Genomic DNA, 18,560 nt, shown 5'->3' with positions numbered 1-18,560 from the left:
CTTATCTCGCTTCATCTAACTCTTACCGTGTCTTTGATTGACCGCAAACTCCTTCGCCGCGAGTAAGATAATCCGTGACGATATTAAATGTTTGATGGTCCAGATCTATAGAGTAAAATAGGACGTTTGCACAATTTCATTATGATGCAGCATAGCAATAGATGCTATTATAAAAAAAATTCACAGTGGACAACTCAATGCTATGTGCCATGGAGAAATTTCGGGTACCGGCCGATAGGTATTCCATCCCGATACACATAGCCCACACACACACAAAGAAAAGAACGGTAGCATTTAGATGTAGACGAAATGCAAAAAAAAAAACGCTCATGTAGTGACCTTCCAGCGCACTTTAAAGAGCTCCAGGTGGTAGAAATTACCCGAAGTCTTTAGATAAGATATAACTAAGGGCCAGCTGAGTGCTGCTTTGGGGAGTTCAAAGTCAATCACTCAAGAAATTAAAATGTGGCGGACGAAAGGCGATGCTCCCAAGACAGCGTTCATTTATCATAATCACTTCATTTTTCTTCTCTTTTTTGGCGTTATATTTGTCATGTCTCGACACAAAAAATGACTAAAGAAACAAGGTGCCTCAACCAGACCGCAAAGTTAGAACAGATTTTGAAACCAAAAGCTTAAGGTTAAAAAATAAAAAAACGGATCCAAGAAAATGAAATTTCTGAAACCGCAGCAAAGCCACAGTGCAAGTCCCAGAAAAATGCCAATTTCCTTCCACGAGGTTCAGACGTAAAGAAAAGCAATTCTGTCATATGCCGATGCCCTACTGAGAAAGCGTTCTGTACAGAGAGCGTTAGACTCGCGTGTGGGTGGGTCCAGAGTTTAGAACTTCAGAAGCCGCGCACACGGGTCGAGTTTGGCAACAATGGCGACAAGTAGCTCTAGGACTGCTGAGAATTGAACCCCAGAGTATGAGAAGGACCAAGAGGCTTGCTGTCGCTAGAAGCCCCCCTGCGCGCAGGAAAGACTCGGAGAAAAGGCGGGGAGTGGAGGGGGGAGGGGCGCAGAAAAATTAGGAGAGGGATGAAGAAGCAGGTAAGCACGTCTTCTACCGGCTTCTGATACAACAACACACTTCTTCGCCATCAGCGCTTTTTGTCATCGAAATCATCTTTATCCCTTGCAGGATGCCTTACTTCGTTTACTTTTTAGACAAAAAATTGATAGCACGATCAAGAATCCCGATGAGAAAAATCTGCGATAGCATGCGGATTTATCCTCGATTATTACTTTGATGATTTTAGTATAATGAATGCTTTGAATGGGTGGGCGGAGGTGGATCAGAAGTGGCGGAGGGTGGTGAGTGAAGGGCACGGTAGGGTGGGAAGGTGGAGGATGGGTGGTGCTTCTGGAGGGCAGATGGCTTTCCCACTGAGTCTTTTAATCTATTTCGTGGGCACTTTTTCGCTCCGCTTCTGCGTGGGCCTCTGGTGGGTGGAGGCCTTGTCAAGGGTGGAGGTAGGTTGGTCGTAGATGGCGCGTCAGGAGGGTGAAGTTGGGTGGGCGGATGGTGAATGGCGCTCCTGGATGGTGGAGGTGAGTTAAGGTGGAGTGGTGGGTCGAGGGTGTAGTTGGATGTGGGTGGGCATCCTCCTAGTTAGGGCGGTGCGAAGAGGAAGTGGCTGACGGGTGGTTCTTCCACAGCGTGGAGGCTTCACTCACGGAGGCTTGACATGGACACCACCGGGATTTTCTCCAAGTGCCACTGCTACTGCCATCGCGGTTAAACATTATGTATACACTCATCAAAAGAGGTTCATTTTGCTTTTATTACTCGAATAACCACAATTTCTACTCGTCTCATGAGTATCCTGCTTCTTAGACCTCCGATTCTTTCACACATGTCGAATAGCTGTATAAACAATGTAAACACATTCGTTGACGATTTCAGGAAAAACGTAGTCTGATATTTTCTGTAGTCAAATTTGCAGGCACTTATTGTAAAATCGTCCGGCGCCACTAGCATAAAATACCACTTCACACATTTCAAATATTTCACCGGCGTTTTCATGCTTTCTCAATGTAGTGCAAGCCTAACGGAAAATGGGAAATCGCTTACTGGCGTCACGTGCCGGACAGTTCCGTGCGCGCTTGTGTAAAGCGTTGCATGCTGAGCAGCCGCTCAAAGACTTACGCTGTAGATGGCGTAGATGAAAGGATTGTAGCAGGAGTTGCTCATGGCCAGCCAGTGCATGATAAACCAGATGACGTTGATGTAGCGATACCTGCACGCACAGAGAGTGAAAAAACGCGTATTACATGAACAACCGCTTGGAAGTATTTACCGCAGAACTCTTTACACTCCAACTTCGTGAAACAGTCGAAAAGTGACCCGCAGCTTGACAGATTTATGCAGCAGCACTGTCGTAACGAACATAAAGTGAGTCCGGCACGAAAGATACAGGAATAAAACATTTTCTCCGCTCCATCACTTGAAACAAAAGTAATAAGGCCCCGATAAAAACCCTTCCTGCTCTGCTTGGTATTGAGTTTTGTGATAAGAAATAAACGGAAGAAAGATATAGTCATTGTTATGGCATAGCAGCCGTAACTACTCAGGAACGTGCAAAGGGGTTCAAGATATACAAGTATTCTTTAACGCAGTGTCTTCACCATGTGTTTTCTCGCTGTTAGATACTGGTAGCAAGCGCACGTAAACGCGTATTAAGCGTAAAACAGCGCGAAGTAAGCTGCCCACGGCTTCACTGCCGAAGGAAGTAAGCGCGCAAAGAATCGGGGAGCCGTTATATGCGGTTCTTATCTGCCGACCGACATACAGTCCCCACGCAAGCATAAAACCAGAGGAAGTTTTTTTGCTTGATGGCATGTTTTGCCGAGTTTCCAAATTATGAAAACAGCGATAGTATCGCCATAGCTAATATAAAATCGACCAGCGCAGAGGGCGGACGGCTGCAATATGTGCAGCTTTCAATTTCCTTTGTTTGATTAGAAAGATGAAAGCAGCCCTCCTCTTAGCCGCACTTCCCTCCCTTTTTCATTTCTTTTCTCGCTCTTCCGACAGCCCCCAGACAGGTAGCTGTACCACTTTCTGTACTTAGGTAAATAAAGCCCCCGCAGAAGTGCCTACATAGATCTGGGTTCTCTTCCCTATAAGGTCACCTCGTGCGTTATACTTCGCCTACATCTGAACTGGTGAACGTTCATGTACTGTCTGAGGTCTGGTTTGCATACTAGGGAACAAACAGCTGTCGCGTGAGTTTGAGCTTACCACAACTAATTGAACGCGTTCGGTAGGACACGCCGCTAGGGTTAGACTCACGTCTCAGCGACCGGAGAGGACACCAATGGAGCGCAATAGAGCAGGTCGTTGCGTTTGTGCATTATGGTTGACTTTGAAGCTGGCGCTTGCTTGAAGACAAAATATAGAAAAGGATAAAAAAGGATGCGACCTCTGCTTGATTAGGAGTTACTGGCGAAATAACGCGAATACGCCGCTCATGATGACTTTGGCGGCAACATGGCCAAGTCGCACGTGCGAACTGCAGCAAACGTACTCTATTTCTGTACCTTAATTTAATGCTTTTTAAGCATTTAATTAATTAAGCATTTAAAACCGTGTACTCCGCATTACAATGACTTTTGTTTTTGTGATTAAAAAATAGCCTGGGGCTGCCAGCGCATCTAATTGAGATTTATTTGAAAAATCGACGTAATTATAGCGATGACGTTTTTAAATACTGGGCAAAATAAATTGTCTTAAACGTAGGACGACACGCAAAAATTCGCCCAATCATTTAGAAGGTAGGCGAACGGTTCACAGGCCTAAAAATTTTATGTAACTGCAGTTAACGCATTTAGGGGAATCCATCACAGAGGCGTAGGACTCACTCAAGCGAACGATCTTCCCTTATTCATCTGATAAGAAAATCTGATTTAAAGCGGTCTTATAATAATAAATAAATGATCCGAGACCGTATCTTGTAACGATTTTTATCCTCGCCCATTGTTCTGACCGAGTCCAAGGTATTTATCTTCGCGTACGCGAAGTTTGTCGCAGCGTACGGATTCGATGGTGTCGGGTCGGGAGCCGTGTTTCGGCAAGACGTGAATCTAACAGCTATACCGCTGTAAAAAGAGGATTGTGTGCAGTGAACGGTAATCGTTGGACGCGTTATTCACCGAAGAACATTCAAATGGTTTCGTATTGCCTGTATCTCTCCTTACTTTTTTCTTCCCCTTTCATGAAATAAACCAAGTGCCTCAGCGGTGAGATGGACGCGCTTCTAGCTGGTTGATGCCTGGGGTCCACGAAGTCCTCGCACATGAACACATTCGCTCTCTTCTCTTTCATCGCCGCCGCGTTGCTCGACGCTCCCTCGCTCGGTTTTGAGCGGGATACTCTCAGCAAACAGGCGCCGCTAGATCAGTATACGGCGCGTCAGGAACCAGCGCGTATACGACCAACACGTGATGACCCGAAACCATGTCAACAACGTGCGTCAAGAAAACGTTAACTCCGTCAGGATCCCGACCTTCGGCATATTGCACGGGTCCCAAGGTAGCCCTCTTACTTGCCAAAATATATACAGAAAACAACGTACAAAAAGCTTCTCATAAAAGTATTTTTAATAACATCGTCCCTCACAATTACGTCTCAGTATTATTTCACATATCCTCGTCTGCAAACCACCTTTGAAAAAGACAACTCAAGCCGCTTCTTTCAACACTATCCCTCTAAACCACAATTCACGGCCCAACTGCCGTAGTTGTTCCGTACCCTATTAGCTTGATCGTCTTGTGAAAACTTTTCCCCCTCCAAAAACCTTGTTTTAACCCACAGCGCGCCCGACCACGCCACGCTCATAGCCCACCTTTTTTAATTTATTTGAGCATCTTACCCATCTCTCACTTCATAGTTTTTATGCCCTGAGGCAATAAATATCGCTTCAAAAAAAAAAAGAACCTCCTTCGTTGTCTCTGCATGCCTGTCATTGAGAATACTTGATTTACGCTTTTATTGCGCTTGATGGAATCGTGCCCAAAAATTCACAAATACGGCAAGTCGAAAACGGAAGCCAGCGGATGGTACAAAAAATATTTTAAAAAAATTTCAGGCTTGGCAACTCAAAGTTTTTTAAGCCTGCAAAAGTGACTCTGCAAACAAAATAAATGAGATTGTCGAAACTGCATTTTCGAGAATATAAGCGCATCTGCCGTTCCAACTCTTGTACACACTCAGAGGCTGCTCCATTGCTGAGACACAAAGGGAGAGAACGAATTACCGCTATGGCGAAATTTCGTATAGAGAGGCAACCCGGAAAAGACGGCAGGCTGTTTAGTGCAAAGATGTCTGCAGGAGGCACTTAAGATATTTCCTCTTTTTTTTCCTCTCACACATACGTGTTTTTCTTTTTTGCGTACGTTTGTGAACGCACTGTACAGGGGTGATGGAAAGAAACGCGAACAACGCAACGCCTACGCTCTCCGCTGTTCACATTTCTTTTCATCACGCTTTTAATTCGGTGGTAGCAAAAAGATGCTAGAGTCGACCGTGATGCATTCTAGGACGACTAGGATGACATATTTTTTATTAGTACTCCGATAAAAGCGGGATGAAAACACCTTCGAACAGCGCTGCACGTAGGCCCCGCGTTGTTCGCGTTTCTTTCCAACACGATATTAATTACAGTTGATGCTGAGTGAGGTGTACACTAAAAACTCGCGTACTAAGCTGCATGATGCAAGAAATGCACCAGTTTTCGCTTAGACCTTGGTTTACGTCGAGTGTGGCCGACTATGTGCGTGTACGTTTTTCCTGCATTGATGAATACGCATAAGAATTAAGCGGGGTGTTTCAGCGAACGCTTTCAAATATTCAAGTGGCGTCCGTACAGTTGCCCCTTTCTCAAAACCGGACACCACTTGCCTTCTCTCGGACTTTATGAAGAGTGCGACGGTGAGATATTGGGCCCAGCCAAACACTCCCCACATCCGCCTGAAAAGACTAGGTCCGGGTAGGAAGTTTTGGTTAAAGCGTAGAATTCCGCGGCCCACGCATGCTTGATGCATAGGCTTCGTTTAGACGTCGCCTTCACGCGAAAGTACTTACATTTAATTGGACGACACTCCGGACTAGTCCACTTGTGGCACAACCGAGACTGTGGAGCATGTACTAGTGGTTTGTCCGGTATATGCGCGCGAAACACAAACGTTGGCTGCGTTCTTGAAGCGTTTGGACAGCAGACCATTCTCGGAGGGATTACTGCTAGGCGCTTGGCCACAGATTTGGCAAGCAGCCCAGGCAGGCGCTCACGCCGCTGCCCGCGCACTATGACCCCGTGTCCCCCAACATTCGCAGGAACATAATTATTCTGAACCACTATTAAGCTACAGGAATTTACTCCGACATTTGAGATTAATGAGGGAAGTATACGCCGAACCACACAAAAATCCAAACAGAAAGCAATGGGTCATTTTAAACAAATTCCAATCGCACACTTATATAAATATTGTCAAATTCAGCTATATGTTTCAAAATTCGTACGATCCGCAGTGTTCCTTCTACGGTGAGGTGGCTGACTTATACCGTAACGCGTGGGCATGCCAGAACAGCCCCGCTACACCAAGAATCAATAACCCAACAAGTGAGGACTGGGAGGCGGCGCTGTCCAGCTCACAATCGGAGGACCAGCTTTCACTGGTAAACCAGGCAAGAGCGGCGGCAGAAGCCGATGGGCTCCTGGAATGAGGGCCCACCCAAACATTCTATGCATTAAACGTCTCTCTCTCTCTCTCTCTGCAATGCGGGCGTTTTCACGTTTTTTTGTTGTTGACACGGGCTTCGATTAGTGGTTGTGATGCCATCCAATGTGCGTGCACATACTTTCATCTCTCTTCTCACTACATCGTCACCCATCGCTACCTTCTTCCTTCTCCTCCTCCCCTTCGCCAGTGCAGAGTGGCAGGCCAGATATCAATCTTTCTGGCCGACCTTTGCCTTCGTTTCATTAAAGTTATCTATCAATGAAATATTCTTAAAAATAGTCTTTTCAAGAAAAAAAATATACAGGATGAAACTCTCAGCAGCAACAGACAACAGCAATTGTCAAAAACGTATTACTTATATGGAAAATCAGCAGATATGTAGTAATTAACCTTTTAATTAATGATGTTTGATGGTTATTGAAAACGGCGAGTTTGTTGCCACGGTAAAGACGCCCTGACAGCTGCTGGCCTGGCGCTCTGCCTGTGCAGCGATCCCTGGAAGCAGACCTTTTCTTTTGTTACTTTAGCATCATGCAACTTTGTTAAAGAAATACGGCCACGTTTCTGTAAAGGCGTGCGGATTTCTGTTCAGGGTTGTCGGTTCCTTGATGTGCATCGTTTAATTTCTGTCAAGCGTTTATTTCTTCTACGTGGTATAGGCTTGACAGCGAAAATAAACCCGGATGACTCAGCAGCTAAAATTTTTATGCATTGTACCGCAACGTTGCTTCCAACCAGCTGCCTCAATTCTGTTCCCATGTGCGGGAGCAGACGTGTCTGGTTTGTTTTAAGAAGTGGTATATATCATGAATACGAAATCTTGAACTCAAATATTCAGCTGTTTCGAGTCATATAACAAACATCGATGAAAAAAAAGTAGACTTAAATGTTTCACTTGACTGCAGCTCCATTATGGTACTCCACGAAAAAAAAAATACTATTTATGATGACAGCACAATTTTCAGACGATATGCTCAAACTGCTTTCCGTCCTTTGCAATGCTCATAAGGTAGTAATTCATGGCGTTCACAGCAGATAAAACCATCTTTCTGGGAATGTATTCAAGTGATAGACTCACACAGTGCTTCAGATCTTCGAGGTTTGCCAGTTCCGCCCTGAAATCCCCATTTTTAGCACCTCCCCAGAAAGAAATCCAAGAGTGATAAATCGGGCAACCTTGGGAGGCTAGGCTGTGGTTCCGCCACGCCCAACAATCCATTAGTAAGGAAAGAAGTCCATGAATTGCCGAGCTGATGAAGAAAAATGCGTCGGGGCTCCGCCATTCTAGAGCCACATTTTTAAGAACGCGAGTTCTTACTCATCACGTTTCTAGATTTCGTGGGGTCTGCTGCCACCTTGAGATCACAGCGCCATCTGTGGCAGCAACTACTGATCACGTTTCGAGATTTCGTGGGGTCTGCTACCACCCTGAGAGTCGGGCGCGATCTGTTGCAGCAACTAGAAAACAGCACATTTTGCATTGAGAATTGTAGCGTTATCTACAATATCATTGTAGAAACAACCGCCTGTCGCGTGTTAATGATGACGTCACGGTCTAATATGGTAGATAGAGGGAGGTGAAACTATGTGAGTATGACATCTGGGGACGAAATGGCGGCATAGTTTGGGCTTCTCTAATCCAAGAAGGCGGCAGTTAAAATTGATTGTGCCCTCCCATCCCTTTCGCCAACAAATATCCTATAAAGGGTACGAAAACTGTCCGGTTACGGGACAGCTATATACGTATGCATTCGTTCCGGTATATATACTCCGACAACAAGGGGCACTCATCCGGAGACAGTTGTGAACCGAATTTGGTAGGCAAATAAAACCCTATCGGTTGTGGTATAGAAATAAAACCACAGTTAAATAATAGGTAGACATTGTATTGAATTACTAATTGAAGCGTTACCATATCGCACCGCAAGCCGAATTCTAGGCCCACATTAACCCCCCAAACGAAGCAAATTTCGTTTGGGACGTATCTTTAGGGAGTGTAGCTCGACAACGCCTAGACGTGCATCGTAATTTGTCTAGTAGATGGCGCTAGGCATCGATCGCTCCGCTAGGCGGAAAAGATACGTTACTTTTCCAAACCGCTCAGGGTTTTCTTCACCGGCCCCGCTGCATGCGGAAAGACTTTCGTTTTACGCATGGCCAATAAATCTAACGCTACCTACTTCAACGTCATCCAGACAATGGCGGCCTTTTTTTTTCAACGCAACCTGTTGCAACACTGAGGCAAATTCAGATCCCACGCCCTTTTAGAACGCAGCCTGTGCCCTTCATCTTGAAAAACAGCGCAAAGGGCAGGCAAGAAAGACAACAGGGTGAGCGCATGTCCCGTCCTTTGCGCTGTTTCTTAAGATGAATCCAGATCAACTAACTTAAGTGTCTACTCCTGTGTATTTCTTTCCAGTAAGGATTCCGTCGGTATAAAGTAAGCACCAACAATACGGTCTTTATAAATGCCACACCAAACATTTACTGCCAATCTTTCCTGGCGCTTATGCTCGTAGCCAGTGCGGATTCTAGTCGCACCACTGATGGGCATGTGCAAACTGACATTAGATTCCCTGCAAAATTGGGCGTAGACAGTCCAAGGCGCTCTGTGGAGAAATTCCGAATCTTCGGCTCATTGAATCGCACACCAGTTGTAAAACTCGTCATTTTAGAAAGCCACTTAGTCTCAGCTCCTGGTGAAGACCCATATGATACAGGTGGAAGCTCTATCTCGAAACTGACCTCCAAACTGAAGCCGGCCTAGCGTCATATGCGCTGGCGATTTCCCTGACAATTGCTTCCGGCCTGATGGAGACGACGTACGCCAGGACATCGATGTCAAAATCGTTGGTTACACTGGCTGTTCGCTTTCTTTTCTGAACAAGGATTGATCCAGTGGTCCTAAGTCGATTAAATACCGATATAAATGTGCGACGAGTCGGCACACAACGGCCAGGATATTGGACAGCGCCTACAGTCTGGACGACAGCTCCGTGTCCATTTGCGCGCTCACATAAACGATCGCGATGTCCACTTTCTCGGTAACAGAGTATTGATAAGTTGCGCTGCACCTGCCATTCTAGCAATATTCACGCTGCAACGTTGAAGTTTTGGTCACTACACAGGTGAAGTGACACTTCAGAAAATTTAAGTAATTTGCGTCCCTCATAGCCTGAGTCCCTTTGGGACGTTAAACACCACAAAACAACAACGTTTAAGCAATTAAGACACTGACACTTCAATGGCCATGTCGTACGCGCACCACCAAAACAAGTACCTCAAAGGCAAACGTCAGCGATTGTCACTGTCATGGCTACTCACTGCCAACTCTTGGCCATCACTGTCATGGCCGCTCACGCGCCAGCTCACGGTCGAAGAGAGCGAGGAAGATGTTCTTTGAAGCACAAGCTTAAACACAAGGAGCGAGTGGAGAAGCCTCATTCACATCACCGAAGCTTCGACTAAAGGTCTAGTTTTCGTCTGGGTAACCGACATCATCCTTGGCGAAGGTCGTGTAGGCCCATTCACACGAAGACGAAAGGCCGGAACGGGGCAAGGGAAAAGGAAGATTGCGACGGGGGGAGGTGAGAGCGGGGTGTGTATTGTGTTCAAAAAGGTCTTTTCTTCGTAAGAGTGCGTTATTTCTTCAGCAAATAGAGCCTTCTCCCCTCTTGTCTCTATTTTAACCTATTGCTATGTGCTGAAGCTGTCACCATATTCTCAGAGAAAACACGCATCTTTTAGACTACTGCGCTTGTAACAGCTTGTTGTGCACATTATATGTCAAGAAAAAGCCGACAAAACTTCAGCGTTATACGTTTCATTGTATTTATCGGAAAGGTACTATGTGGCGCAAATGCCTACCTCGCGAATAATTCGAGACATGCCGGAAATCAAACAAGGTATATTCGCCAAAAACAAGCGGTAAATGATGAGTGAAAAGTAAGCTATTTTTTGTGCAATACATTTATTCCTACTCCTCCCACTACAGTTCTTACAAAATGAGAGACGTTGTTGAACGCTGCCTACAAGTCTACGTTCATGCCTCTTTTATCTCCACACGCTTTGCTCGCGATAGTGCTTAATATTTTTTATCAGAGAGTGCCAGCTACTGAGAGCATTTTGACATAAATATTTGAACACAAGCTTCATGTGGTAATGAGCATACAGCATTCAATCAGTATGTGATGAATTCGCGACACTGGGAGTTAAAGGACTAAGCTACCCAAACTCCATTCTCTTTCCAATTATTTACATAAACTCTGGGAGTTCTCAGTGCAGAGAGCGGTTTATCAGTATCCGTCATCAGTAGCACAGCTCCTGACACTCACGGCTTGCTCACTATCTTTGCACAGTTGGCTATTGGATATATATATATATATATATATATATATATATATATATATATATATATATATATATATATATATATATATATATATATATATATATATATATATATATATATATCTGCTAGTTATTTAGCGCGCAAAGGCCACAAATGTGTTGCCGACATATTTCTCCTCCAGTTTTAGAGCTAACTATCTTCAAGCAGAAAATCGCGTAAGCTGTGTCCTACCAAAGTATTCGAACCAACAACACAACTCGACGAGTTCTATATTCTTTACTGTTAGCCAGTGGCTTAGGGGCCACATTGTCATTATCAAGACTTTTAGGTCAACATGACTCTTATTGGAATAATTTTTAATCAAGTCCTTGACTAGTACCGCTACAAGCTTTCAAAGATCTCTTTGTAAGACCATATAATATGCCGTTTGCAGCCACCCGTTCATGAACATACAAACGCGATAATTTAAATGTTTTGCACACAATAAAGAAAGACTGCTTGTAGTCCCTGAAATACAATTAAACGAAGGTGTTTTCACTTACTTGCATTCAAACCGACCCCAATAAAAGATACGAAAAAAAGCCACGGTATCAGGTAATTAAATTAACTATCTAGAACTGGGAAATAAATTATGCAAGCAATCATAAAATACAAAATAACCAAATATGAATCATAAGCACACTGATATTGACGTGAAAATGTAATTGCGCACTTTAGACTGAGCAACGTCGAAATAGTGCGGTAATATATATGGCACTGAATAATAACTTAGACTATAAATTGCGTATACCAGTCAGTGCTGATTAATAATGACCATCAGTTCATAAATGTCAGACAGTATTTATCAAGCTTATAGTGCAGCGACTGAATCATATGCGGAGCACGAGACAATTGAATTTAACGCGAAGATGCCTTCCTGGATGCTGTGAATTTTCTTCATTTTCTCGCCTGCAGTTTTGTTTCGAGAAAACAATTACATTTCGTACATTTTTTGTGCTTATGCTCGATGTGCAGCACATTAATTTTTCCAGGCATAAGGTACCCAGGCAGCCAGCGCTCCAAATCATAACCTCCAAAAGTGAAAGCGCCGTAAAAACATGTTCTTAGTTGTCTGTTGTCTTTGTTGTCTTCTATGCAGCAGAAACCTCTGCCTGGTATGCGTGACGTAGTGGGTTGAATGAAATCTTAATGTAATGGGGAATCCGAGGATAGAGCAGGAAAGGTTCATTAGCATCGAGTTCCACTCTTCCCCGAGGAGAATGCTTGAAAAAGATTGAGGCCATTAATCCATAGAAAGATTTCCACGGGGACTACGACTGTTTGGCCACTAAGCCGTAGAAAAGGCTTTGTTAGTAAGCTATAGCTAAATAAGAGCTTCGCTAAAGCGGGGCTTTTTCTTCTCAGCAGTAGAGATCAGCATACTGCTACAAGGATGGAAAGCTTGAATGTTTACAAAGATTGATATAAGCCCACAGAACTCATTATTAGCTCTGGAACCGCACAAAGGGTGGATAATAGAGGTCAAAGAAAGTTCAGAGGACTACAGGGTGAAGCTTGAAAACTTTTTCTTCGGCAGGAAAAATAAGAAGTGCTATAAACAAACTGGTCGCACAACCCAAAGGCAAACGCCTGCAGCGCCTTTCTTTTCGAAGCAGCGCGCTTGCAATTTTTGGGGGCATGATCGCTAGTCTTTTCTACTGTTTCTTCTTCAAGACAGGGAATACGAATTTTTTTACAGCCGTTTCCTCTGTGTTCACAGAAAACAAAAATGAACAGAATTATACTCCACGCATGTTTATTGTGCTTCCCGAAATTTCCGCTGAGGTAGCAGGCCGGAAGATACCCATTCGCGTACTACACGTAAGCCACGCTCGGCCACTGACTGAGAATAAATGTCATGCGCTATTCGTGCGTCAAGCAAACGAATCTTACAAGCAGGCCTCGCTGCGAGGTTGGGCACTAATATTGTACTGCGAAACGCTCACAGAGGGAGCCAGCGTTCTGAGTTTTACATCTTCCTATTATCTCTCGCAACGCGGCCTAAAACCCATGCGTCTTTTCTACACAATGCCTGCGCAAAGCCCTACGGCATAAGAGGAACATTAGCTTACCGATAGATATCTCGTGAAGAAAGGCCCTTTGGTAAAGAATAGCTCTGTTATGTTTAGGGTCTCCTGCTTCCGACAAAGAGGAATGTACAAAGACGAGGGGGAAAATGCGAAAAAAAACGCATATAGTACGTGGAATGCGTATCATAACGCGAAAACCGCCGGCGTGGTTGGCCTGGGTTCCGGCCAGTCTTTTTATTTTACATTGATATGCACATTCGCGATGCCAAAGAACACAAATGGGACATATAGTTGGGAAGCCCATAGAGCGTATACTAGCACCAACGTGCATGTCTTTCAGCATAGTGAACATTTGAGTTTTTTATTGCAAGCTATTTATTTAAAATACCTCTGCCATTACGCGCACTGATCCCAGGCTCTTTCACTCAGCATCAAATTACTACAGCTAGTGAACTACAATGGTTTTACTGCTGTAAAGCAGTACGTTAAGGGAATTATGAAATTGGTGTCCAGAAGTTTTTACTAGCACTAGTTTAATTCACTTGATTACGTCTTAATTTTGCAAACTTCTTACATGAAGGTCCACTTTCCACACCTGTTTGCTCACCGTGGTATTTAGCTAGATGAGTTCGTTATCAACTGTGCTGCAGCTACGTTCATGTAGGTCAGTGGCAAGAATTTTCTTTAACTACCTACGTGTTCTCCATTTCAGCTTGTGCCGTCATATGCACCTTACAGCAGCGCTAAGCTTTATTAAGACGGTTTCTTAAGGCCTTGTTGTATAAAGCTTCACTTTATAGCGAACACGTAGTAGTGCTCTCGTTCGCATAACATGTTTGCGTCCAAGGATCCTCGCAGTTTTTGCAAAGGGTAATGCATCGGTGCGTGCTTAGTGCCAGTGGCTGTCACTGTCCACAAGTATGGCCTGTGACCGAGTAAACACCCTTGACGGCACTTAATCCTCTGCTTCTCGATGGTGGCCAGATGAAAGGAACACTTTGTTGGGCCGGGGCCCCAAAATACTGAAGAGCCTGTCAGCATTTGGGAGGATTTCGTCGTTATGCAAAGAGCCGGGCACACTGGTGCTCAGTTAGCGACACAGGGATCCCTCGTAGTCGAAAGACAAGCAAAACATCGATATACTTGTCCCCTCCTTTCTTGTAGCGAATAAGCAGCAGCGAAAGCTTTGCCGCATCAATGCGGGCACCATTTCCCACGGAGAAAGTCCCTCACACATTTTTCACTGTAAAATAAAGAGAGCCCCACAATTACACTCTAAAATAGTGCACGAAACTCATAAGGCAATAAGCAACGAATACAGGTCCAGATACGTTTTTAGGCGGCGTACTTACGAGTTGATCGCTGGGTAGATCTCAGTGAGGATGTTGTACGTCTGGTAGGGCAACCAGCACAAGGCGAAGATGGCTACCACGATGAACATCATCTTTGTCACCTGCAGAAAATGAAAAACAGGATCGTCAGGAACTCGTAGCTGTAGCCACCTCGTTGCGCGTAATTTTATCAAGATGCTTTTCAATATATTTGGTATAATGTACCCAACCTTTAATGCCACCCGGGGAATATCCCGGCAATACCGCACGAAGCACAATGTTTCCGCTATAAATTCAGCTATACTGAATTGGTATAAAGCCAACGTATGCTTTGCATTTCTTTCGGAAGCCCCCCCCCCCCGGGGGGGAGGGGGGGGAGCAGCTCTTAAAAATTTTGACTGGGCGCCAGGCGACACGACGGGCCAATGTCTATCTCACTGCTTCTTCGGCCTTCCCATTTGTAGGCTAACCTACCGGGCATTAGGCCTGGTTAGCCTCCTGCTCTTCCTTTTTCCTTTCTAAATGGTCCTAGATGTAGGCTAAGTAGCAAAACAGTGTACCATTCAGTGCAGTTTGTATCAAACCACTCATCGTCCAGATGTGCCAAGGTTGTAAGACAAGAATATATTTTCGCAATCGTTGCAGGCACTTGTGCAATGAAAACTGCGTCTCGCCGCTTACGAAATATCAGCATAAAATTTCCTCATAGTCCGCTGCATGTATTCACCGTACACAGCGACTTTCATGAGAAATAAGTGGTTGATAAATCATGCACAATGTAAATTTTCTAGCCCCTATTTAATATTTTAATATATCATTTTATTAACATTTTTAATATTTGGCCGCTAAAGACCACAGGCTATTTATGAACTGTGAAATACTTGCATGTGTTAGATACTTCTGCGACACCGAGTTTGTGTTCAGGCTTTAAGGCAAAACACAAGATTAAACAAAGAGCGGCCGTCCACAAGAAACAAAGAACAGGCCACACGGTGGATCGATGTATCGCTCCCTGGCGTGCATTTTCTTTTATTTTTCGTGACAAGGAGAATTCAATTGTGCAACGTAGCAACGATACGATTCCTTTTTTTTCGCAGTACCAGTAAAGATTGGTGCTACGGCTAACTATCACTGCGAGAAGCTGCGTCCGTTCTTAGCTGAAACATAGTAAAATATAAATTAATTCTGAGAGAACAAGGGGCTTAATGAAACATCGACAACACCCAGAGCAAGTGCACTCGGTTATATCTCAAGCCGACATGCATATGCTAGACAATCTTCTTCCGAGTTTTATGCACGAAGTCCTACTGGGTGTTTTCCTCTGTGGATCAGCGTTTCCTACTCGTTTGCCGGAACGCGATAAGAAAAACATCTCCTACACTTCCCTGGCATTTCCGCCTGCCGGGCTTGCAAAATGTAGGAGAGAAATATGCTCCTGAATAACAACCTTTTGTTCTCTTCGAGCCTATAGCGATGTATTACCGGCTAAGATATAAGCTCAACAAGCAAGTGACAGATTAGTTGATTGCAGGGTATGCTGCGGGGCAAGTTGGCGGTTGTCGAGCACCATGGAATCGCAGCGCTGGCGGACAAGGACATTGAGCAGGCCGGGTATTGGGTAAGCTACCAGCTTTCCGTGGACCATAAGTACTCGGTACATTCAAGAAATATCAGGCATAAAAATGCACGCAGGCAAGGACTGACTTACAAGTTCGTACGTACGAAATACATATTTCGTACAGCCATACGGGGTGCTTGCATATGTACAGGCACGTGCGTACATGTATATGAAATGGCAAAAAAAAAATCTGTTCGCAATCGTTTTGTCAATATCCGTATACACGAGAAATGTACCTTCAACTGCCGAAAGGTCCACACGTGGACACCTTTGGCGTGCCGTATACCATGTTACCATTGTCGTTACCGCAGTACTGAGAGCCCATGCGCTGTCAGTGCGCATGCGCAGATCGCCTCGAAGGCGCCAGATGGCGCCACGTACTTGACAGCTGCGCGTGCGCCTGCCGCATCGCGACCAATCAGAGCGTACGTACTGGCGCTGGGCGGGCTCCCAGTACTTCGGTAAAGGTAAAACGGTTAACGGTAGGCAGCTTGGTTTCTTACTGAAGCCACGTAATTTTTCAAAGCATCCGTCATAGCCTGAGTCGCTTTGGGACGTTAAACACCCATAAACCGTAATTTTTCAAAGCCAACTTCACAAAAGACAGTGTAGCGTTACTGACAGCATCACATGTTTGCGTTCGGTTCTGCGAAGGTCTCATCATGAAATGAGCACCAAGAAAACCGAAGGAATTTCGCAGACATAGTATCCCTGAAACATTTCTTTTGTAACGCAGTGTTACTAAGTCCCAAACGACTTTGAAAGCTGTGCAACAGTCTAGGCTGGACTGTCGTATACCGCAGCCATTATACTATTTATGTTTTAGACTTTTATTTCTTCGAGGCAATGAAAAATTCTCTACGCGGTAAACACAGTATTTGGAAATAACGCCATGAGCACTATAATGGAGCCAGTCACCTCTGTTGCTGCATTTTTGCCGGCGTGGCATGGAGGCTTCCGTGCATTGCAGGCGAATATGCATGCCCATTGACAGGGAGAGTGGCAAAATATTTGGGATGATAGCTGCCATTGTGCACTATGAACAAGGGTTGTCATGCTGTTTGCGTCTGTTGTCGTTTCCAAAAAAACAACTATAGGGGAATGCTTCTAAGCACGCCTCGTAATAGATGGCCCAGCCACTCCTAGCATATGGAAGTGATGAAAAATGGAGCGTGAAAAATGGATCGGTTACAAAACGGTTCGCTGGAGAAAATCGGTTCTGTTTCGTAGCTCTCTTTTTGGGAGATATTGCGATAAGAAAAACAAAAACAATATGATGGCGTGGAAACAGTCGACAATGTGTCCAATACGAAGGCGCTGTCTGGGTGAAAGGGCTCCGGCAGCGCTCAACTTTGAAATGGGGCCTGAGCAAAGTTCCATTTGTACTGACCGTGCGCAGCTTGTAAAATGCAAGGGCTAGCCTTCGCAATGGATATTCGCAGGCGTGCCTGCAGTGACTTGAAAGCAGTGCTATTAGTATTCTTGCCTAGAATTTTGACAACGGAGCCTGACATACGGTCGGTATCTGAAAAAGAGACCACGAAACGCGCATTTTTTATATGTTTATTGAGCCGCGGATTGTACCTAAGACCTGAAAACAATACTCTAAAACAACTCAACTTTCTGAAGGCGAAAAAGTTTAATACACGCGTATGAAATGTGAAGCTCCTCCCAGCCACGCACTTGAACTGCATGACGACAGAGGCTGATACAAGGCACCACGTTTACAACGCGCTGGTCACGTAATCTCCTGAGTATACACGGCCACTGTGTGGCACTACCTAGCGATACTTACAAAAGACTAATAAAGCAGCCATATTCATCTGTCGCCTTGAGTCATCAAAGGTAATCCGCATTGTAGCACATACCACACGTAGAAAGCTTGAGTGACTGTCATTTTTTCATACTTTATACTGGAGTGTCCACCCATTCACCACTGATCGCACCTACCCTGCACCGCATTGCTCGCCTTGCCGCGATGAGAACTTGCCCAGAATTTTGACATTAAATAAATTTCACGCATTACTATCAAGTATGGTAAGCCATATCAATTCGTCGCCTTTTCACGCAGCGTTACTAGCGTTTTTAACGGCAGATAACTTGCTATATTTTCTTCTAGGCGTTTCCAGATTTTGCGTTTTGGAACAATCAGTTTTTACATTTTACATTTCTTCGTTTTCATCCCACTGTTAACTGAGTTTTGCTTATTGTATGTGTCTACTTTATTATCGTTTCCTTGTTTTTCTTCTGACTCAGTGTATATAAATAAACACATCAAACCATAGCGTTCATACCGCACCTGTCCTAGGGTTCTTATAACAACCGACTTGCTCCCCACAGCCTGATGATCAACCGACATAGATTACTACTGGTAGAGTTTCACCGCTTTGCCAACCCGTCTTCACAGACTTCTACAGTGACAATTTGAGGCACGCATGGCATGCCTG

General features: G+C 44.6%; 1 protein-coding gene across 1 annotated transcript in view; it reads right to left on the bottom strand.

Moving 5' to 3' along the window:
• LOC144115305 (tachykinin-like peptides receptor 99D) overlaps nt 1-18,560 on the bottom strand; it is a 98,478-nt gene that overhangs the window by 6,301 nt on the left and 73,617 nt on the right. Inside the window, exons 3-4 of the mRNA XM_077649641.1 lie at nt 14,517-14,617; nt 2,153-2,243 (exon numbers count right to left, since the gene is read on the bottom strand). Coding sequence (XP_077505767.1) covers nt 2,153-2,243; nt 14,517-14,617 — 192 coding nt within the window. The remainder of the gene's footprint in view (nt 1-2,152; nt 2,244-14,516; nt 14,618-18,560) is intronic.

The sequence above is a fragment of the Amblyomma americanum genome, chromosome 1 (genome assembly GCF_052857255.1).
Source record: "Amblyomma americanum isolate KBUSLIRL-KWMA chromosome 1, ASM5285725v1, whole genome shotgun sequence".
Lineage (NCBI taxonomy): Eukaryota > Metazoa > Arthropoda > Arachnida > Ixodida > Ixodidae > Amblyomma > Amblyomma americanum.
The sequence above is the reverse complement of the archived record's forward strand: the minus strand, read 5'-3'. Positions and strand labels throughout refer to the sequence as shown.